The sequence below is a fragment of the Alexandromys fortis genome, unplaced genomic scaffold (genome assembly GCF_014885135.2).
Source record: "Alexandromys fortis isolate MF-2015 unplaced genomic scaffold, M_Fortis_MF-2015_v1.1 scaffold_22, whole genome shotgun sequence".
NCBI classification, from domain to species: domain Eukaryota; kingdom Metazoa; phylum Chordata; class Mammalia; order Rodentia; family Cricetidae; genus Alexandromys; species Alexandromys fortis.
In genome coordinates, this window is record NW_026067900.1 from 6484728 (window position 1) to 6509013 (window position 24286).

Consider the following 24286-nt stretch of genomic DNA (forward strand, 5'->3'; position numbering starts at 1 on the left):
CTAATTAGTGCCAGTGTTGGGAGTGGGCTTTGTGAATCAAGATGAGAAGGTTTATGAGGACCCGGGGGGGGGGGGGGGGGGGGGAAGTAAGTGATGAGAAGAGTCAGCACTAGCTCTGATACTCAGAGAGAAAGGGAGATTTGACTGTGGCCGGCTAAGATGTCCTTACTCGGTCTCTGCTCTGCAAAGCCCATGTGTCACAAGATGTCCTCTTCCATGTCTTCCTTTAGTAGGGTTCGGGCCTGGAGAGATGGCTCAGCAGTAAAGAGCACTTGCTTCTCTTGCAGAGAACCTCAGTTTGGTTCTCAGTACCTTGTCAGGGAACTTTGTAACTCTAGCTCTAAGGGACCTACATACATCACACACACACACACACACACACACACACACACACACACACACACAGGTATATCCCACCCTGCTTGGAAAAGTGTAATAATTTTTAACTGCAGTTCATCTTATTTTAACATAATTAAAGATTTAACTTAGTTTGTGAAGACTTAAAATTTTAAGATTTATTTATTTTCAGTTATGTGTATTTGTGCATGTTTGTGTGCGCTGACGTGTACCGCGTGTGTGCAGGTCTTTCCTATGTAACAAGGTTTATACTGTGAGATGATTTGGAAACAGCTGTGGTCTTGAAAAGCTAGTTTTACAACCCCTCAATTAGCCACCTGCATTCAAAAGGGACAGTAAGGACCAAGACATTTTTAAAATATCTAAAAAGTTTGTAAGACACCAGAACTGTGGGTAAGAGATCTGCATTCTAAATTCCTGCCTGTTTTACTGACTTGGTATGTAAACTTTTTAACAAAACGTAAGTTTCTGCAAATACTTAGCCTGTGTACAGATCCCTGAATTTTAAGGATACGAAGTAATAGAAATAATAAAATAGTAGCAGCTGTTAACAAGGAGCACTCTGGAAATCTGATGACGTGAACGGTTGGGCCGAGCCGCCGCTGCTAACGCCTTTGTTTTTAACAGTGACCCTTACGTGAGAGTGACGCTGTACGACCCGATGAGTGGAGTCCTCACCAGCGTTCAGACGAAAACCATCAAAAAGGTTAGATTTAGCCAGCTTCCACAAGTTTTTAATAAACTTTGTTTTTAAATGACAAAGTATTAAAAAATAAATTACACTATGTTTATTGTCTTTTAGTCTTTGAATCCAAAGTGGAATGAAGAAATACTATTCAGAGTAAGTATGCATTTTATTTTATTATAAAAGAAGAAAATATTTTTTCTCCACATTAAATACTCATTTACAATATTCTAAAATACGTCTTGGAGTTTGCCTAGACTTTTGAATTTTGTTTATTATTCGTGTGTGTGTGTGATGTGTGTGTGAGTGAGGACGTGCACTTGATGCAGTACACGGGTGGGGGTCAGAAAACAATCCTGAACTTGGCTCTCTCCTTCCCCCTTTTTATGGGTCCCCAGGATCAAACTCAAGCTCCATGCTTGCATAAAAAAAATTTTTTTTAACCTGCCAAGACATTTCACTGGGCCCAAAATTTTTAAAAGAAAATTTTAAGGTTTTTTTTCTGAGACAGGGTCTCCCTGTGAACTGTGGCTGGCCTGGGACTAGCTATACAGATCAGACTGGCTTTGAACTCACAGCGATCTATCTACCTCTGCTCTCTGAGTGCTGGGATTAAAGGTGTGTGTGGCCATGCCCAGATACCCAGCAAATTTTTTTTTGTTTTTTTTTTTTGTTTGTTTGTTTGTTTTTTTGAGACAGGGTTTCTCAGTGTAGGTTTTAGAGCCTCTCCTGGCACTAGACCATGCTGGCCTCGAACTCACAGAGATCCGCCTGCCTCTGCCTCCCGAGTATTTATTTGTTTTTCAAATGGTTTTTCAAGACGGTCTCTCTTGTGTAACACCCCTGGCTCTCCTGGAACTCACTCTGAATTCACTCTGTAGACCAGGCTGGCCTTAAACTCTGCCTCCCAAATGCTGGGATTAAAGCCACGTGCCACCACCGCCTGGCCGGTGTTCTTAAAAAAACATTTTCCCATTTTCTTTCTGCTTCTCCAATGTGCTCTTCACCTGGTCTGACCTAGCTCACACCCAGGGTCACTGTGGCTCTCATCTGCCAGGCTCCTCTGATCTCTTCCCCTTGGTGCAGTGCTCTTCTGGGTAAATACTTGTTTTGTTTTATTAAAACAAGAAAAAAAAATATATGTGGCTGCAGCTGTGGAACACACGGTTTCAGTCAGGGACAAGAAGCCTCCTGTCTGCATTGGACAGGCCGAGGTTTGTGCAGTTTCTTCAGTTCCCATGATGGGAGACGGAAGGGAAGAACTTGCTGAGGATGGCCACGGGAGCATCTCTGAAGGCCTTGCACCAGCAAAGTGCTTCTGGTGTCCATGGTGAGAGACAGCTCTTCTTCCACTCAGCATTGCAGGACCAGCATTTGAAACTGGTCTCAGATTTTGGATTCTTTAAGAAGTGGCACAGACTTGGTTAGAGCCATTTGGAGAAAAGTGAAACTAACTTTTGGTTTTCCTCTTTCAGCCAGAGGCTGCCTTGGACGGGTTCCTTGGCATGTGTATGGCTCAGGAATGTTCAAAGTTGTCCCAAGTGGCTCAGTTACTTATTTAAAATTTATTATTATTTTCCTTACTGTATTTTGCTCAGAAGTTTGTGCATTTTTCAATGTGCAGAAATTTTCTTTGTACGTTGCTTTTCTCCTTTTTTTTGAGAGAGGATGCCACTCAGGCTCCGCCCCTAGAGAGCCGCCTGTCTCTACCTCCTGAGTTCTGGGATTAGGGTGTGTGTCACCATGCCTTGCTCTGCCCTTCTGTACTATTAACTTCTCATTGGCCTCATAATGGCAGTCATGGTTTTGATGAATGCTGATTTGTCTTTTTTGTAGGTTTTTTTTAAATATTTTATTTATTTATTTATTTATTTATTTATTTATTTATTATGAATACAATATTCTGTCTGTATGCCTGCAGGCCAGAAGAGGGCACCAGACCTCATTACAGATGGTTGTGAGCCACCATGTGGTTGCTGGGAATTGAACTCAGGACCTTTGGAAGAGCAGGCAATGCTCTTAACCTCTGAGCCACCTCTCCAACCCCTTATTTTGATTTTTAGATACAGTGCTTTACTGTGTAGATTAAAAGCAATTTATTTTTGATTCATTTATTTCCATGAAAACGCTAACATAAAGATGTTACAGAAAGGAATGAACTAAAAACTAAAATTCTTCTGTTCATCTTCATCTCTACTTGTCTTGAGATTATTTGTTATTCTTTTTAAGCACAAGAAAATGTGAAAATTGACTATAAAAATATCCTTGAGGACTTCAGCATATAGGACAATCTTTTTTTAAATTAATGTTTTAGGTTAGCATACAAAATAAATCATTCCATAGTGGTATGTTCAAACACGAGTCATTGTTCCGTGTTTTCTTTTATCCCCCACGGCCTTCCGTGGCTCTCCCTGCCCCTATGCCCAGCTGGCACTCTTCCTTTCCCCAGTTACTCTCCCTTTTCCCTTTCTGCTTTCTGAATTCAGGGTTTCTAGTGCCTTTTCCATTTCCCACTCCCCTTAAGATCTCTTCCTACTTCCTGGCTGGACGGGTTGATTCTTTGGAGTTTAATTTTCCGGGGCTCCGTGTGTGAGTTATTGGTGTCATCTGACGTGTGCCTGACACACATTCTACCCGCTCTGCAGGATTTCTTCACTCTGGCAATGGTGTTCTTTGCTGTGCAGAAGCTTTTTAACATCATAGGCTCCCATTTGTCAATTTTTTTGATTATTTCTTACATACTTAGCATCTTTATCAGCACCAGAAGATCCTGGCCTGCACCTTGAAGTATGTTCCCTGGGCAGTTTTAACACTTCAGAATTTGCATTAGGTCTGTAATAGATTTTTGAATTGATTTTTGCACAAGACAAGAGATAAGGGCCTGTTTTATTGTTCTGCTTTGGGAGTCCACCCAGGATTAAAGAACTGCTCTCTCCAGAGGATGTTTTCAACTCTAGTCAAACATCGGGTGGCTCTTTGTGTGGGTTTAGTCGTCTGATCCATTCCCTTGGCCTGCATACCTGCTTCGGTGCCGGTACCATGGCAATTTGTTATGTAACAGTATTCCTTCGGTGTAGGGTTGATTTAGCTGTGTGAAGTCTTTTTATTTCCACATGGATTTTAGGATTTTTTTTTTTTTTTTTCTGTGAAGAATTTCATTTGGTGGGGCTGGGGTTGATTTTTGAAGATTGCTTTTAGTAACAGCTGTTTTCACAACATTACGTCTCTGGTCTTTGAATATGGGGGATTTTTTTCCATTTTCTAGTGTCTTCAGTGTCTTAAACTTTTCATTGTAGAGGCCTTTTATCTCATAGGTATTTAAATTTTTTTGGTTAGATCTATTTATTTCAATTTATATGTTCAAGTGTTTTCCTTGCATGTATGCATGTAAAGCACATGTGTGCCTGGTGCCCCTAGGTCAAAAGAAGGCACTGGAATCCTCTGGAACTCATTTTGACCCACCATGGAGATACTGGGAACTGGACCAGGGTTCTGCAAGAGCAACACATGCTCTTAACTGCTGAGTCAGCTCTCTCTAGCTCCACAGGCTTTTTTTTTTTTCTTTTTATTCTTTTTTTTTTTTTAATTTTTCTGCTGGTATCTAGAAAATCTACTGGTTTTTGCATGTTGTCAGACCCACATGCAAGCCCTTCTATCTGCTGAGCTGCCCATCTCACCAGCCTCTTTCTGAGTTTCAAGAAAAGATTTATTTTTATTATTTTAAATTATGTATAGGTATATATGGGAAATTGAATGGGCCAGAGGATTCCCTGGAGCTGGAGTAACAACCACATGTGAGCCACCTGATGTGGGTGCTAGGAACTGAGCTCGGGTCCTGGAAGAGCAGCAAGTGCTCTTAGCCACTGAGCCAAGTGAGGGTCCCCCCCCCCCAGCCCCACTCTTTAATGTAAGCACTCATACCTGTAAACTTTCCTCTTAGACCTGCCTGAGTTGCACCCCAGAGGTTCTAATAAGGTGGGCTTTCAATTTCACTTGACTCCAGAAGCTTTCCGATTTCTTCAGTGATACAGTGGTTATTCAAGAGTCCCTCCGAGTGTTCGTGTAATTGCTCTGTGTGTTTTTGCTGCTGATTTCTAGTTTAATTGCACTATGGCTGATAAGATGCAAGAGGTTATATTGATTCTTTTGTATTTGGTAAGTCTGGATTCGTGGACTAGAAAGTGATCTATTTTAGAAATGGTTCCATGGGCTGCTGAGAAGAATGTGTATCCTGTATCTTTTGGACGGAATATCCAGTAGATATCAGCTAAGTCAATTTGATCAGTGGTAGAGTTTAACTCTGAGCTATCTGTGTTGATTTTTAGTCTGGACAGTGTTTCCAGAGGTGAGGGTTCAGTACTGACCAAATCACCCACTATTACTGTCTGACAGTTTATATCCTTTGTGTTTGTTTTGTAGAATTGGGAACCTTGGTCTTTTACAAGTATTACATCTCCTTGATGAATTGTTCCCTTTTTTAGTATGTAGTCATCTTAGAAAAAAGCTGACTAATTTTGGTGCGAAGTCTACCTTGTCAGACACTGGAAGAACTGCCAGCTTCCGGTCTGTTTCATTTCACTCAGTAGACTGTGCCCCATCCTTGGTTTCACGAAGGACGTGGGCATTTGTTTGTTTGTTTAAGAAACAGATCATTAGATTTAGGTTGGTTTTTTTTTTTTTAGATTTATTTATTTATTATGTTTTTTTTTTTAAGATTTACTTATTATGTATAGTGTTGAGTGTTCTGTTTGCATGTTTGCCTGCACGCCAGAAGAGGGCATCAGATTTTATTATAGATGGTTGTGAGTCACCATGTGGTCACTGGGAATTGATCTCAGGCCCTCTGGAAGACCAATCAATGCTCTTAACCTCTGAGCCCTCTTTCCAGCCCTAGATCTAGTTTTTAAAACCACTCAGCCAGTCTGTGTCTCATTATTGTTGAATTGAAGCCAGTTACATTTAAGGTCATAATAGAGTGACCTGTACTGAGTCCTGTTTGTTCTTTTCTTTTCCTGTTCGTATCAGATCTCCCTGGTTACTGTGTTAGACATGATGGATTCCTTCCTAGCTCTCCTTTGTTCATCTAGTTCTCCCTTGACAATATTCTTTCCTGTGCTCTTGAGACAGGGTTTCTCTGTCTAGTAGCCCTAGCTGCCCTGGAACTAGCTCTGTAGACCAGGCTGGCTTCGAACTTACAGAGATCTACCTGCCTCGGACTCCCAAGTGCTGGGATTATAGGCATGTACCACCACTGCCCAGCTTTTCCTATGCTCTTTCCACCTCTTATGGAAGATGTTCCTTGAAGCATCTTCTGTAACACTGGCTTGATGATTGTGAATTGCTTGTACAGAAATGTCCTTATTTCTTCACCAGTGTAAAAGTAGATGATGTGGGATGCCAGCTGGTGGTTCTCTGCCCGTATATTTGTTAATTTAGATGAAGTGGGCCAGTTACTTTAAGATACAAACTATCAAAACTTAACAGAGAAGTAAGTTGTCCAGATAGCCGTGTATCTCTTAAAGAAACTGAACTTTAAGTTAAAAGCATTCAACGAAGAGTTCAATCCCAGTAGTTCCACTGTTAACTTCTGTCACACATTCAACCAGTATCTGGTTAAAAATTGAAGAGGAAGGAACGTCCTGCAGTTTGTTCATACATGAGGCCAGCAGTGCTCTGTTACCAAAACCAGATGTGGACGATGAGAGAATAGAACTGAGTATTGTTAGTATTCTAGTTTCATTTCCGTTGCTGCAATCAACTATCCTGACCAAAAGTAGCTTAAGGGGGTGGGGGGTAATTTGGCTTACACCTCGAATAACTGTTCACATAAAATCCGTGTTCAAGAGCTGAGAGAAATGAAGTAGCCATGCTGTTTGCTCTCATCTAACTTTCTACAGCTTTCTGTAGTTCAGGTACCCAGCCTAGGGAATGGTACTGCCCACAGTGGACTGGTGGTGGTGCTGGTGGGTGGGTGTGTTGCTGGGGATTGAATCTTCAGTTTTGAAAATGCTAGGCAAGCACTGTACCACTGAGTTTATGTCCAGTCTTATTGCCAATCTGTCCCAAATGATTTCAAGTCTTGAGTCTGACATCTTCGTGGATCCACAAAATCAGAAAATGTCACTTAAATGTGATTTCTCATATCTTTTATAGATACCAGTACCATCTGGATAGGTAGGAGAGAACTTACTAGATCCCTGAAGCTATTGTCCCTTGGTGGGTCAACAGATTTTGCTTTCCCCCACCACTTTGTGTGTTAGTACATGTGCACACAAAGACCAGAGGACAATCTTGGGTATTGTTTCTTAGGCATCCACCCTTTTTCATTGGGAAAGGATCTGTCCCTGGCTTACAGTGTACAGTTAGGCTAGGTTGGCTGGTCACTGAGTCCCAGGGATCTGCCTGTTTCCTTTGCCCTGTGCTGGAATTGGAAGCACACCTTACCAGACTGGCTCTCTTACTTCTAGGGATTGATTCTAGGTTCTCAAGCATTTTACTGACTGAGCTCTTTCTGCAATCTAGAAAACTTTTCCTAAAGGTCTGGAATATAAATATGTAGGTTCTTGGGGCTGGGAGAGAAAGTCAAGGCTCTAGTGTAGTTACTTGTATATACATATACAATGTAAGTATAAACCTGGTTTGATGGTGTTAGGTAGAGGAGGAGGTATAAGGTGTAGCCAGTAGGATCAGAAGTTCAAGACCAGCTTGGGCTGGAATGTGATGGTACACTTACAATCAGCTATTCAGGAGCTAAGGCAGCAGGATCACATGAACCTAGGATTTTGAGATTAGTCGGTCCAACATAGCAGAGCCACGTTTCAAACATGTAAATAGACACAATAAGACCATTAAAAAATATAATTATTGCCACGTACAATGACATATCCCTGGAACCCCAGTGCTAGGGGCATAAACAGCTTGATCAGCCTGGCTAAAATGGGAAGTTGCAGATTCAGCGAGAGATCCTTTCTCAAAAAATGTTTGCCCAGCACTCGGGAGGCAGTGGCAGGCGGATCTCTGTGAGTTCGAGGCCAGCCTGGTCTACAAGAGCTAGTTCCAGGACAGGAACCAAAAAGCCATGGAGAAACCCTGTCTCGAAAAATCCAGAAAAAAAAAAAAAGTTTGAAGAAGGTACCTGACATCCACTTCTGACCTCCACAGACTTGGTATAGGTAAGCATATTTGCATACTCACGCACACATGCATACAGCACAGATACACACGTTATATTTTGCCTAGCCCTTGTTTTAGATCAGTAAGACTTACTTCTTTGATTAGAATCTATTCAGAAAGTCTTTCTCTTCCTTCCTTCCTTTCTTTTTTGTTTTTCTTTCCTTTTTTTTGAGACAGGGTTTTTCCTCTATAGCCTTCACTACCCTGGAACTTGCTCTGAAGACCAAGCTGGCTTCAAACTCACAGCGATCTGCCTGCTTCTGCCCGAGTGCTGGGATTAAAGGTTTGTGCCACCATGGCCAGACTTGTTATTTTTTTTCTCCCCCACCCTATACCCCCAGCTTAGGACAAAACCCAGGGCCTTGCCCAAGCTAAATCCCCAACTCCTTTATTTTTTTTTCTTCTTCAGCCTTTTATTTTCTTCTGTATTTTGAGAGACCACCACAAATTCACCTTAAACCATTTCTATTTGAGCCCAACAGCCCTTGCTTTCTGGAAACTCATTCTGTAGTGTACTGGTTTGCATTTGTTTTATGCTTGTGAGTGTCCTAAGCATCTCTTAAGAATGCTGCTTATAGTTTTCTTTTGGTATGTTAGCTACTTCCTTCCCTTTGGGAAGCATCTATGGTTTAGGTTTACTTTTATTATTTTACTTACGTGTATGTGGGTGAGCCTGTGTACGTTCGTTGTACCATGCAGGAGCCTGCAAGGCCAGAAGAGGGTGTTGTATCCTTGGAACTGGAGTTATGGCAGTTTTAAGTTGCCACGTGTATGCTGGAAAGTGAACTGGAATCCTCTGGCAGAGCATTGAGTGCTCTCAACCACGGAACCACTTTCCAGCCCCTAACAGCTATGATTTCTGATGATCTAATCATACTTAGCAGTTATAAAATGAAAAACTTCACATTGCTTCTGTATATAAAGTGCATATACATTCAAAGATTACATTTTACAGTTTTGGTTGCTGTTTATATTTTGTGTATCCTGAGCTGACTACCTTCCTGAAATCAGATACAAAGAGATCTCAAGTCATGGTGTGTGTGTGTGCGTGTGTGCATGTGCGTGTGTGTGTGTGTGTGCACGTGTGTATGTGCAGCTGTGTGACCATCCAGAGGTAAGGATATTACATGAAATGCTCTCTCATTTGTAGAAGGGGCCCCCTTCATTTTTAACATTTCGTTCTTTGACTGATGTGATTGTTATCTTTGTCAACTTAATACAACGTAAAGTCTGCTGCACAGTGGTGGCACACACCTTTCTTTAATCCCAGCACTCGGGAGGCAGAGTCAGGAGGATCAACTGAGTTTGAGGCCAGACTGGCCTGTGGAGTGAGTTCTAAAATAGCCAAGGATACACAGAGAAACTCTCTCTCTAAGCACTCCCCCCCCCCCAATACAATGTAAAGTCACTTGGGAAGGGTGTCTCAATGAGAGATTATCTAGATTGAGCTGGCTTGTGGGCATGTTTGTGGGAGATTGTCTTGATGATTAATTGATTCAGGAAGATTCATCCCACTGTGAATGTCATCGTGTCCTATGAAGGGATCTTAGTCTGTGTAAGTATAGTGTCCAGGACTTCATGCTTGTGTAGCCAGTACTGTATCCACTGAACTCCTTCCTAAATACATTTTTTGTTTGCTTTTTGAAACAGAGTCTCACTGTGTAGTCCTGGTTGGCCCGGGACTTACCTTGTATGCCAGGCCAGCCCATAACTCATAAAGATTTGTGTGCCTCTGCTCCAGAGTGTTGGGATTAGAGGTATACACCATCATGCCCTGCCTAAATGTATTTTTATATAACATCACCTCTGGTTTATTTAAAAAAATACTTTTGTTTATGTTTGATGTTAAGTAGATTTTTACTATTGGAATATTTCAGCAAAAATGGAAGACATTAGCTTTGAAAAATTCTACATATTGTTGCAACAACAAACGTGTTTGAACTTAGGAGACCGTGGGTGATGTGAGTCTGGCCTGTCTGTGTAATTTAACTGCATGACTGGGTCACCAAGCTGCCACTTTTGAAGATGTTGCTTGGCCTCTGGGGCTCGATGTCCGTGGTGTTAATGAAAGGCTGTTTCTCTCACTTAGGTCCTTCCACAGCAGCACCGGCTTCTTTTCGAAGTGTTTGATGAAAATCGGTTGGTAAGTCGAGTCACGCCGCATGAGTGTGAAGGATGCAGGAGAGTGGTGGGGGAGGAGGGTTCAGGAGCCTGTGAACGGAGAAACGGAGAGACGGGAGGGCTGCTTATGGAGGTGCGGTGTTTTTCTCTCCTCTTTCCTGGAGTTGATCCTCCCATTCCATTGTGTTCTAAGCTGCTCTCTTGGCTGTCTAGACGGTAAAGTTTCGCTGAAAGTCTGTGTGGCAGAAGACGGAGAAGGGGAAGCCCCTCTTCTGTTTCCCATGTCACGTCTGCTGACTCCTGCACTCTCCGCCAGTTGTACATCTGTGCAGTGTTACAGTGCTCTCTCCTCCCACCTCCCTGTGTGTGTGTGAGTGAGTGTGTGTCCCCGCCAGTTTCAGTGGAGGTCAGAGAACAGCCTCCGAAGTCAGTCCTTAGGGGCCACACAACTTTTTTATTTTGAGACAGGGTCCTGTTGGCTTGGAGCTTTGCTAGGTAGACAAGAGTAGCTATACTTCTGAGTGTCCTGGAACTTGCCCAGTTCCACCTCCTATCTTCCAGTGCTGGATTTATAAGTGTACACCACTACACCCATCCTTTTATACAGGCACTGGGACTAAAACGCAGCTCCGATGGTAGCTTTTCTGGAGTTTACCTGTTGTAAGAAGGCTGCTTGTTGGTTCCCAGCTGCTCAGCAGCTCAGCCCTGAAATAACCACACAGAAACTATATTATTTACAAGATTAGCTCTAACTTCTTATTGGCTAACTCTTACATCTTAATTTAACCCATTTCTAGTAATCTGTGTCTCGCCAGGTGACTGTGGCTTACTGGCTAAAGTTCCGGCGTCTGTGTCCAGTGGGGCTACATGTCTTCACCCTGACTCCGCCCTAAGTATCCCTGGCTGTCCTGGAACTCACTCTGTAGATTAGGCGAGCCATGAATTTGCAATGACTCTCCTATTTGTGCCTTCTAAGTGCTGGATTATAGGCCTGAATCTCCGTGCTTAGCCTGGTTTCATTTTTGTAAAATGATCACTCTGCCTCCTGCCTTCCAGAGAAAACATCTGGAAGCTCTGTAACTTTCCTCTTTTTCACTCTTTAGGACGCCTTTTCACCCGGGTGGCTTACATTTATATTTTATACCTGTAAGGTCTGAACATGTGGATTGTGTTAGTTAGCTTTCCAGCTCATTGACAGAATATCTGAGAAAATCTACCAAAAGAAGGACAGGCTTATTCGGCTCATGCTTTTAGGGGTTTTAGTCCATGGGCTCTTAGGACAGCTTGGGGGCCTGTGATGAGAGGGAGCATCATGGGAGAAAGTCTGCTAGAACAGAACGGCTTGCTTTCGTGGGCGTGAGATGAGGGGTGGGGGCAGGGTTACTTTCCTAATGGAGTCCCTACCTCCGAACCCAGCTGTGAATGTGGAAATGAATCCATTGATAAGGTCAGTGCTCTTGTGATGCCCCTCACATCCCGGCTTTGAGCACTGGTGCGCGTGCTCTGGTCACATCCCGGCCCTGAACACTGGTGCAGAAGATCCATCTTTTGCACATGAGCTTTCGATACACTTCAGGTACGAACCTTAACACACATAAAAGTAGGGTCAAGTAGTCAGTCTGTTTTGGTTATTATATAAACACCGAAAGAGGAATTAAATAATCTGACTCACTTTTTTAACTAACAACAAAGGACGTGAGAAATGGCATAGTGTTAAAAGAGCGGGCTGTAGAGTCATGAGAGCCAGAGTGTGGATCTCAGTACCGAGAGAGCAGACCAGGGTCCTGCAGATGCCGTGCAGAGGCCAGTACCCTACTCAGAGGGGAGTGGAGACAGGAGGATTGCTGCCGATGGCTGACTTCCAGTCTGCCAGCAAAGCCACAAGACCTGGACTAGGGAGGAGACTCTCCTTACAGGAATAAGTGGAGGATGATAGAGGACATCACTCTTCTGTGTATATCTGCACATACATGTATCATTAACTCACATAGACACACGTATACAAATAAATAATTTTTAAACGAAACTGCTTTTTAAAAAATAAGCTATTGTTATATGGTGTAACTTTTTTTTTCTTTTCAAGAAATGAGAATTGAGTCTTGTTTCGATTTGCTTTCCCTTGTCACTGATTGATAGGCGTCCTTGGTGTCTTCTCGCGCTCAGATCTGAGTGAGTCTCTAGGTTGGGGATTTGGGAGCTGAATTTCTGGTTACTTTGACATCACTGTTCCTTTCCCTGCTGGTGTTCATGGTGAAGTGGCTCTCCCTGGTCCTTGGGTATGTACTACTTTATTAAGTTATTTGGATGTCGTCCATAAGGAAGGACAGCGCCTGCTTTCCCCTTTGCCTGGTTGTCTAGTCCTTCTTCCAGGGACTGTCACAGGGTGTGACTGTTTCTTCACTCCCAGCATCACTGTTTGTCAAACGCTTTGTGTTTGGTGCTCTACTGTGTGCCGTGCAGAACTGGGAGGAGAAACTGCCTTTGGTATTAGTGGTTAAACACTTCTAGGTGATAAATGTGGCACTTTAAAAAAAAATGTTTTTATTCTTTTAATTATGTGCGTTTGCACAGCTGTGTGCAGTGCCCTCAGACGGCAGAAGAGGGCATCAGATCCCCTGAGGCAGGAGTTACAGTCAGTTGTGAGCTGCCCAGCATGGGTGCTGGGAACTGGGAACTGAACCCTGGTTCTCTGCAAAAACAGTGTACAGTCTTAGCATTATCTCTCCAGGCAGCTCCAAATAATTAATAAATTTAAGGTAAGGGGCCGGAGAGTTGGCTCAGAGGTTAAGAGCACTGGCTGTTTTTCCAGAGGTCCTGAATTCAATTCCCAGCAACCATATGGTGGCTCACAGCCATCTGTAGTGAGATCTGGTGCCTTCTTGTGGACTGAACACTGTATACATAATACACATAATAAATCTTTTAAAAATTGAAGGTAAAACCAAAGCCATGTATTAATGAGGATGAAATGGATCCACTCCAAGAACTTTGGAGTACCGTTAGAGTCTTGACTCTGATTGGCACATTAGTGGTAACCCCAGACAAATCAGAAAGTGTTCCCTTTGGAAAATTAAGATCCAGAAACAGGATATGGAAGTGCATGCCTGTCATCCCAACCTTTGGGAAGCAGAGGCAGGAGGATACAAATTTCAAGATTATCCTCAGCTACATAAGGAGCCATGGAGCGAGGTTGGGCCCATAGGAGATCCTGCCTCCAAAAAAATCAAAATTTCAGAATTATTTAAAATAAAAATGCAGATGTCAGTATTTGCCCTGCCTGTCTCACATAAGATAATGGCTCGAAAAACACTCAGAAAAATCTCCTTTTCCCCCTAGACAAGATCTCACTATATAGCTCTTGCTGTCTTGGAAGTCATTATGTAAGCCAGACTAGCCTCAAACTCAGACATCTGCCTGTCTCTGCCTCCCCAACAAGTGTTGGGATTAAAGACATGAATTAATAGTCCCAGCTGTTGCAGTTTAATTTAATTTACTTACTGAGGCAGGGTTTCATGTATCTATCCCAGGCTGACTTCAGACTCCTTTGGTATCTGAGGATGATCTTAAACTTCTACTCCTCCAGTCTCCACCTTCCCAGAGCTGGGATTATAGGTGGCATTTGTGGAGTTGCAGATCAAATTCTGGGCTTCTAGCATGTTACACAAGCAATCCACCAGCTGAGTCTCATCCCCAGCCTCAGAAATTTCTTCACGAAAGTACAGATTTAAAATGTCATTTAACATTTAGCATGGTACCTGCTTTTGTGTTGTGTATCTGTGGTGTCAATCCTCATGTGTGCTGGCTGGAAATAGATATTTCTCGAGAAGTAAATGTGAGCATCTGTCAGGGCCAGGAAAAAACTAGAGTTGTGCTGAGCACCACCCCCTCCTCAGCACACAACTGAAGCCCAGATGTCACCTACAGTGCGGTGGAAGCCATAACCACCAGGCTGGGCATCCAGCAACGGACCACCACTGTAAATGTCAGTCATACATGACACTTGCTTTTGAGAAAAAAATAGGGCTATATATTCGTGTGTGTGTGTGTGTGTGTGTGTGTGTGTGTGTGTGTGTGTGTGTGTGAATGAATGTATATAGCTGGTTTTAAGGCTTGGGGTGATGGTGGTCATGGCGGTTCATGTTCTTAGTGATATCTGGAGGGGCGATATGCCTTCAGGATGATGTGCCTGAAGACAACACAGGGAACAAAAATAATCCAGTGCGCGGGAACCTGTGTGTCAGCAGTCTCAAAAGCACACCTGCGCTAAGACCTTAGTGGTTATTCTCACTGAGGTCTGAGAGAGGGGGAGATTTTGAGGGACTAGTTTACAGGCTTGTACAAACTGACAAGGGGAGCTGAATGTAGATAGAATTTTTCTATTGAAGGCAGAAGTAGATCCTTTTGGAGGCTGGAGAAACGGCTTAATGGTTTGGAGTAGATGCAGAGAGGATCTGAGTTCAGCTCTTAGTACCCATGTCAGGCGACACACAACTGCCTGTCCCTCCAGCTCCAGGGGACTCCTAGGCCTCTGAGGATACTACACTTACATTCATATGCACAGACGCGCACACACACATGCCGAGTTTAAAATATTAAAAATAAGTCTTTAAAAACCCAAACAAGCCAGCTAGTGCTGGCACAAGCCTTTAATTCAGCACTCGGAAGGCAGAGGCTGATGGATCTCTGTGAGTTCAAGGCCAGCCTGGTCTAGAGAGTGAATTTCAGGACAGCCAGGGCTACACAGAGAAACCCTGTCTCCATAAACAAAAACAAAACAAAACAAAAAGATTAAAAACAAACAAACAAAATTGCCTCTTTGAGAAACCTGCCTTCTGTGTTGAGGCCTTCAGCTGATGGATAAGGCTTGCTCACACTGGAAGGTCGTCTGCTTTACTAAAAGGCTGCTGGTCTTCAACTGCACATCTTCAGCAGTGTGTAGACTGGAATTTAACCAAACAGCCAAGTGTCAGAATGTGGTCAAATTGATAGGTATAGTTACTTGCCACAGTAGATCCCAGTCCTCAAGGTTCATCTACAGTTAGCGTCACCTCGCTAGTGCCCGTCCACACAGCGTACATGATAACTTTATTCTATGTGGAAATAATCAGTGACCAAACAGCTCAGAGGCGGGACCAGCCTCGGCACTGCCCACCTGTCAGTGACCAAACAGCTCAGAGGCGGGGCCAGCCTCGGCACTGCCCACCTGTCAGTGATCAAACAGCTCCAAGTGAGGATCTGAGCTCCAGACCTCAGGCACCATCCATTTCTTTCCAGACTGGATTTCGACAAGACCAGCTCAGGGTCCTCCCAGATGAGGCTGCCAGCACATCCTGTTCCCTGGCTTGAGGTCAGAGTTGACACTGGCTCTGCTAACTGTGCTGTGTGGCTCCCTCTGCTTTAGACCTGAGCTCCCCGACTCTTCTTTGGCTAACTTCTCTCTGGATTCGTCACGTGTCAGTCATTATTGCTTCTCATCTGCCTGTAGAGCTTTAGAAGTTGCAGCTGGGTTGTCTTTTTGTTGTTGAGACAACATCTCATGTAGCCCAGGTTGTCCTCAAACTAACCATGTACTGGAGGAGGATCTTGAACTCCTCATCCTTCTCTCTCCACTTCCTGAGTGCTGGGATTACTTTGTTTGCCACCATACCAGGTTTATAGGGCACTAGGAATCGCATCTAGGGCTTCACGCATGTTAGATAAGCACTCTACCAACTGAGGCTTGGATCAACATAAACAAACAAAAACCCACCAAAGTAAAAGAGAAAAAAAAAATGGGTATTCAAGGTGGCTAGCGTAACAGTATCTACCCATCACCCTCCACCCCAACTGGAGTAACTTGGTGACTGTTTTATCCTCAATAGGATCAGAAGGGGCAGGGGGAACCTGGTTATGGTCTAGAAGCTCAAGATCTCATTGCTAAGCTGTTTGTCAAGGAGAAAACATCTGGAATTGTTTTATATTAATAATCAGACTTTTTTCTTGATAACTGTCCCGAGGCCTGTGTACTTCGATCGTACTGATTATCCAATTACAAGTGACCCATTTAAGATGGCAAACTGCTAATTTAATCCAAAAAAGAAAGTTAGAAGGAAGAAGCAAGGTTAGGACTTTTCCTTTGTTACAGAAAGAATAATAATAAAGGAGTATTTACTGAAGTCTGTAAGGCATAATGGCTTGTATTAAACTACAGCATAATTATTGTATTATTAAACTATTATGCACCTTCTAAAGTGTGGTGTGTTATTCCAGTCAAATAAAATTTAACAAATTCTAGTTTGTTATGTCTTAACTGGTTAAAAATACTCTTAGAAAATTTGGATTAAAAACAGATCTAACTTAAGCAGTTTTCTTTTTCAAACAAAGTATGAGTATATGTTTTACATATTTGCTTTTACTTAGGAAAAAAAACTTACTTAGAAAAATACAACTTGGGTGTAGTACCATGTGGTGTAAACAACCGAACCATTTTCCTTTTACTTTTCCTATGAATGAGCCAGTATATATTTATTGCTGGAGTTCTTGCTATAAAATCCAGGTAAGGGGTTTAAATATGCCCTAGAGTATTATTTAAAAATAAATTTGTTTCTTTCAAATAGAATACCAACCTTGGTCTCTGACATTTGGGAGAGAGATTAAAATATTCAGCTTTTATTGCCGAGCAAGCTGAAAATACAGTAAAGGTTATGTAAACACAGATCAGAAATATATGTCTATATATACACAGAATCACAACCTCTGGAGGACAGGCCATCTACTGTTCGCTGCTGTGAGAGTTTTATCAGCGCTTGTAATTCTACCTCAAAGGCAGTGCTAGCAGCAGGCAAAAATGTAAACAAGTGCCCGCTTTGTTTATGTAATGAAATATGTGGCGTGGTTTGTATTTCTTTATAGGTATCTAACAGCTGCATGGCTTGTTTCAAAGCACCGGTAGGGGCCAGCAGAGAACTCCTTCAGAACAGAATTGGCATTGAGATATGTTTATTTGACGTGTTAAATCCTCTTTAGACTTCTTTACCACAACACTCTCTCTTTAAGTGAATGAATTGCACACAGAGGAATAAAATATCCAATGTGTTCAAACTATATTGGGGTATAGCTTTTCTGTCTAATCTGCATATATTTTTAATGGAATGTTTGCCTAGGCCATTTCTTGGCAGGATTTTAATAGTCAAAATATAAACGGCATCATTTAAAGACTGTACTACTTGGCTGCAAAAAGCCTTAAAAATTACAGGACAAAATGGTTGGTGACAGCTTCTCTTTGGCCTTTTTTAAAAATTTCCCCCTTGAGGAGGTTGTTCAGTGTTTACGGCAGTGTTACGAGGCTCATTTTGTAGTTTAGCCTGTCAACTTTCACTTTCATAATTGTGTTTTGCTAAAATATTTATCTGTTTAATTTAACACTAAGGTTCCTTCCCCCAAAGTTTTCATATTTCCAAATGTATTTAACTGTTTGCACTTACTCTTTAAAAAAAAAATTACAGTTCACATTCCCAGCATTAACTAACCTGACTAAATCCCTCAGTATGGCTACTATTTGGAAATTCAATCTTCAATTTGATACTCAATCACACGGGTTTTATTCCTACCCACTTCCTGTAATCCTATACCTTTGGGTGAAAATATTAGTGGTCAGGATCGCTGGGGAAAGCACAGGCACTGAGATTTCTGGAGTTAAATGTTCGTTTTGTAGGGCTGGGGTGAAAAACACGGTTTCAAGTTGAAATGCAAGAAGCTTGTTGTTCTTGCGTTACTCATTCATGCAAATTGGCGAAGGTATAATTGAAACAAGGTTGGCTGTGTTTGAGTCAGGGCTGCAGCTGAGCTCAGCTTAAAGGTCGCTGGAAATCAAGTGCTTTGTCAGTGAAGGCGTTCTGACTACGGGCGGTTCTAGACACTTGGGGAATGTCAGTCCCCGGCATGGGTCGTCCTTTTCTATGAAATCGGGTGTCTCACGTTGTCCTAAGGTTCAAGACGCCTCCTGACCAGCTTTTCTCACGCCACCGATGGTTTTTCCTCTGGGTGCAGCACAGCTGCTGGCTAACACGTCTACAGACAGAGACCTTTGTTTTGACTCTCAGCCCTGAACATGCTTGGAAATGAGAACAAATGGCACAGAGTTTACGATTGCACTTCGCAGCCAGGAGAAGCAAGACTTACCCTCTGTCGGAGCCCTCCGGAGATGATCTGGAGAGACCGCCCCGAATCTCAGTGGCCAGCGTCGTTCAAATGAGGCTGACCCCCAGACAGACACCACCGGCTCCGTGGATAGAGCAGAGGTCCTCTGAAAGCAGTGGCAAAAAAAGCAGCTGCCTGCAGATCTCGCTGCAGCCCAGGTACGGAGGGGATCTTCCATCCAGCACTGCCGTGGCCGACAGGGATGACGCTTCCTTTACCTGTGTTTTGAAGGATGGTATTTGCAGCAGCACCGGGGTTGATGGGGAACTGCCCGGCGCCAGTGATGGCAGCCTCTCAGGTGCTTCTGCTGTGTGCAGCGGCAGCGTCAGTCACTCCTCAGCCAGCGACAGTGGGTCTTACAGCAGCAGTGGCAGTGACTATGGGTCATGTGCGAGCATCACAAGTGGGGGCTCCTACACCGGCAGTGTTGCCAGTGACAGCAGCGGCTATGAGACCCTTTGTAGTGGAAATTTACCTTCTGACAGCACCTCCAGCAGCGGCGTGCCCGTCAGCTCTGTTCCCCGTGAAGTTCTGTGCAGAAGTCCCAGTGGCCTTCCCTTCACCCAGGAGGACCTGGATCGTGGAGCAGAGATTATGAAACTGCCGGTGAGCAGGAATCCCAAAGTCCCACTGAAACGCTGCACGTCCTTGGTCATTTTCCCCAGGAGTCCTTCAAACACCCCGCCAGCATCCCCGACAAACAGGGGTGCCTACCAGACCTCACACCAGTTGGTTGTGTCTCCTACTGAAACTGCACATCATGAAGATGGCACTGGCACCAAAGGCTTTCTGTCGACAGCTGTCAATGGGGTTCGATTGTCTAAAATGGTCTGTACTGCTGGAGAAGCCAGAGATGTACGGCCTCTCCACATCAAGAGCTCACTGCAAAATAAAATTGTCATTTCGAACAATAGGCCCAAACAGACTGTGTGTGAGAAGCTGCCTGAGGGATTTTCCTGTGTGTCGGTGCACTGGACCCAGCAAAAACCAACCGTGTCAGGCTGTGAAAACTCACGTGGTGGCTGCATATCTGAGAGGTCAGAGCTCCAGCTCCAGCCCGATTCGGACCATGCCATACTCACGCAGAGGGCATCCCCTTGCTCACCAGACACACCAGACGTGGATTGCCATAGAAATAGCCGTGGAGAGTTGGAAAGACCAAATGCACAGATAAGCAAAAGCCATGCTGCCTTACAAAGAAGTGTTTCACTGGGAGGGACGTACCCGAATGTTTCCTGTCTGTCCAGCCTGAAGCACAATTGTTCCAAGGGGGGACCATCTCAGTTACTCATAAAGTTTGCGTCTGGGAATGACGGTAAAGTTGATAGTTTGTGGAGAAAGGGACACTCGGCAAACGAGCTGTCTGGCAAGGTAAGTGTCTTTCGGTCTTGCTAACCACTGATTTCGTTCGTGTGAATTACTGAAACTGTTGGTTATAACTGGTTATAACAGTGTCTGTTCTTACCTTCTGGCCCTTATCGTGGGAGTATGTGGAAAGTATCAATTTTCTATTTGTAAATCTGAAGAACTCTCCGTTGTTTTCCACTCTTTTTTTTTTTTTTTTAACCAGTGGATAAACTACTAAAAAAAAATACCTTTCCTTGCTGATTTAAATCATGAAATTCTTCTAGAACTGGCTGGGTCTTATAACACTCGATTCTGGTGTTTTGTTTTTTTTTTTTCATGCACAGCCCCATGTGCTCTTCCAACCTTAAGAAATGGCCATTTCCTTCTCTCCCCTCCATAATCATTGTGAAATAAAGCCACGATAGAGTTCCCTCAAAAACATGTAAGCCCCAAACACAAAAATGTGACTGCCTGCTTATACACGAACGCAGAAGAAATAAATGCCTTTAAAATGTATGTATTTGTGAGATCGATGATAAAAAGTCTGTTATACTGCGTGTTTTAGAAGAGGAAAAATAACTGGGCTTTGCGTTTATATATACCCTAACCACAGGAACGTTGTTCCACCCTGTTTTTTTTTTTTTTTTTGAGTTCCCGGTTAGTGCCGCCACCCAAATGTAACTCACTTTTTCAACACTATTGATTCCTAAGTTTTATGAGTTTGAATTGGTTTAAACTTACTAGGTCATTCCTATAATTTCCTATTTACTACACTAGTTTGTTGTTTTGACAGTGTTGCTTTATTTTATTAGTAATTTAACAGATCGGAGCCAGATTGGCTCTCTATGTAACTTGGCCTTTCCAAAGCATTTAAAGTGTTTTGAACTAAAGTTGCCTTTAAAATTTCTGTATTTGGAAGGTCTTGCTAAATTCCAGGAAATTTAATTGTTTTTTTTTCTGACTACATTAACTGTAGATTGACAGACAGCACGTAGGTTTTTTTTTTTTTAATTCTTTTTTATTTATTTTTTTGAAGGTGGGGGACAGCACCTTATCTGTTTTCCTGATACCCAATATCTATATTAAATGTTAGGGGGGAATTCAGATAACTACTAGACAAGTAGAGTTAGAGAATTAGGTAATTGGTTTTTCTCTTTGGGAATCTGTTAAGTCCAATCACTGTTCCCAAGGTTAATCTCTGCAGCTACTTTTCTGTGGTAAAGAGGGGTTACATTCCAAATTCTGACCTGTGTTACAGATTCTTCTAAAGCAGTTTTTAGGGCATTATAGTCAAGTTTAATTCCCCACCACCACACCAGAAAGAGGAGAACTGGAGGCTTGAAGCGACATTATAATCTGTTGACTCAATCAGTGTTACAAACTTATTTAAAAGCAACCTGAAGAAGTCATGAACCTGGAAAAAATTATAGAACTAACCCTAAGACAATTGTCCTTATGGAAACGTTACCATTTGTCAAGGACGCTTTCCAAAGGGCGCTTTAAATACAGCCATTGAAGCATTAAGTGCTGTTGCATTGCTGAGAGTGTATATTTTCATGGACCTTTAGACTTTCTAGCAAACTAACAAATACTGCTTTGTGACACCTTATGCCTAGCTTTGCCCAAACTCTGCTGGTTGTGAGAGTCCAGAAAGTATCATGTGTCTGAGAACTTTAAATTGTTCTTCAACATGCACTGGACAATTTCCTCATGAAAATCCTAAAAGCAGTTTAACAGTTGTCAACTGTGTCTAATTTGATCTCACTGATAAATGGCAAATTGAGGGCTTATACTAATTCCTTTTCTAAACATGGAAGTAATACTGTGTTTATCAATAATGATATATTAATCTAATTATAGTGGTTTATTGTAACTCGCTTATAAATAAACAGCTCCCAAAATATTTCTCATGTCTCCACTTAGTCTGGGTTCATGTTCAGAGATGCTGAGTCTGCATTCACATTTAACAAGTTGATACTGGAACCGCTCTTGGTAATGTCAGCTCTCCGTCCTGAGCAGCAGTGAAATCAAATAACTGCTTTGGTCAGAGACCCTGGTGCCTTAGGTAGAGAGGCCTCCAGTTTCTCCTCTCGTGTGTTCAGCTACCAGTTTCCAGCACCCTAGTGTGGAGTTTATAGGTCTCTTAGAATCCCAGCTCGTAAATGACTAATGTTTACTGTCCAGGGAAGACTTGTAACCTGTGTCTAAGACACAGGCTATCCTTTGTCCTTACAGCTAAGACTAGAGATGGGCTCTTGAAACCTCATCATGATGGCTCTTGTGTTTTCTGAGTGCATTTGAAATACAGTCTTAGGTAGGTAAAGGCAATAATGATGGCCCGTGACCCACCAAGAGAGGTTTGGTGTTTCATTGATGACTATAGTAGTCTGTCAGCTTAATCAAGAAATAGATTGAGGAGCTAAAGGACAGTTCTGAACTTAGTTTTGATTCTAAAATCTGGAGTTAGTTTGTTTTTAGTTCCCTTTCCCTGTGTGTTATGTTCTGAATCTCTGTTGTTGTGTTGTTAGGATGCCCAAAGGCTCCATTGCCCTGTTTAGTGAACCTTGAACTCAACCCTGGCTTGGCTGTGCATTCCGTTGTCCGTCTGTGTTCATGTTTCTGTTAGAAACTTTATTGTTTTTCTTTTTTTTTTTTTTTAAATAAAGGTTTTCTACTTGTTGTCTAGTACTTAAGTACCCTAGATAAATATATCGCTTAAGCCTAAAGGAGTAGATCTTAAAATATTTTTATGTCTTAACTTTTATCATTATTAATCTCAAGATGATACAATTCAGTAATTTCTTTAACAATTACTCTTAAGATCAATGTTTTAAAGATTTGCATATTTTAGCATCCATTGTTTTGCAGTATTTCATATTTTACATAATTTCATGGACATTAAGTCTAGTTTAAAAAACACTTAATCTTTCCCATAAAATGACATAGCCTGGAGTTGGTGGTGCACACCTTTAATTCCAGCACTCAGGAGATAGAGGCAGGCAGATCTCTGTGAGTTCGTGGCCAGCACAGTCTACAAGAGCTAGTTTCCAGGACAGGAACCAAAGCTACAGAGAAACTCTGGTGTGTGTGTGGGGTGGGGGGGAGTATAAATAAATATCAATGCTGGAACTATGATGCAACAAAGGAATTTGGTCAAAAAATGTTTCTTAGAACTGAAGAGTTATAATAATGACTTGAGAGGTATTTGGGCCTGGAGTCTTTGCTTGGAGATACTATGTATTCTCTGAAGATATATCATTTCGCATTCATTTAGCACACATTTAAATATTGGGCATTGACAATAAAAGGTGAATAAAGTATGATCTTTGTTTAAGGGGACAGCAACGTTATAGTAACAGAGACGAACAGTAAAATATAAGTATGTCACTGATGAATGTGTGACATGCTGAGATAGAGGGTGTGTGACAAGGAAGCATGGCATTAAAGGGACCTGTTAGGGGTCTGCACAGAGGAGGTGCGTAACACAAGAGCTGGGTCTTGACAACTGAGTTGAAGTTTACCAGGAAAGTCCAGACCGTTATTCCAGGGCAGGGATTCTCATCTCAGTACTGTTTATGTGTGGGGCCAGATCATTCTCTTGTTGGGGGTGGGGCTGTCTTGTGTACTGCAGTGGGCCTATCACACACTAGATGTCAGAGTACCGGCTGAAAATGTCTCAGGCGTTGCCACAGGAAATGCCTTCTAGTAAGAAATGGTGCTTTAGGCAGAAGCCTCGATGCATGAAGGCCAGAGATGTGCCTGTTGCTCAGTAGGACTCAAATGAGAAGCACAGAGGGCATGGGAGGAGGTGATGCTTGGGTTAGCATAGGAGTTTAGAGTCCTTTGTATCCTGTTAACAGTGCATTGGCAGTAGACATATTTGTTTTATTTAAATAATTGTGTGTGTGTGTGTGTCTGATGTGTGGATGTGAGTGCCTGTGTTCTGAGAGACCAGTGATCTCAACTCCCCTGGAGCTGGAGTTAGAGGTGAATGTGAGCCGACTGATGTGGGTGCTGGGAACCCATCTCAGATCTTCTGTAAGAGCAGTTTGTTTCTTGACTACTGAGCCATCTCTCCAGCCCCATCGATAGGCATCTTTATTCAAAAGTGTTCACTCTTGTGTTTTTAAAAGATAATTATTTGTGGCACCATGGATTTTAAGTGAATCTTAACTTTTCTTACCATGTGTGTTTGGGTAAACACTGGTATGAACTGTCACGTGATAGGGGGTTCAGGAGCTGGGGGACCAGACTGGACGTGAAAGGAAGTGTTACCGGTACACAGAGACAGTCCTGCTGTTGGCTAGGACTCCTGGAGTAACAGGAGCTGTTCCTGGAGAGGAGCCAGCAACCTAGACTGATAGGTAGGAGTGTGCTCACAGAGCTTCAGGTAAGGATCAACGCAGCTAGGCCATGCATCACGTG

The 24286-nt window shown here is 42.7% G+C and overlaps 1 protein-coding gene across 1 annotated transcript in view; it reads left to right on the plus strand.

Annotated features, from left to right (window-relative positions):
- Nedd4 (NEDD4 E3 ubiquitin protein ligase) overlaps nt 1-24286 on the plus strand; it is a 90177-nt gene that overhangs the window by 12543 nt on the left and 53348 nt on the right. The window contains 3 exon segments of the mRNA XM_050125603.1: nt 985-1063; nt 1160-1198; nt 10305-10358. Coding sequence (XP_049981560.1) covers nt 985-1063; nt 1160-1198; nt 10305-10358 — 172 coding nt within the window.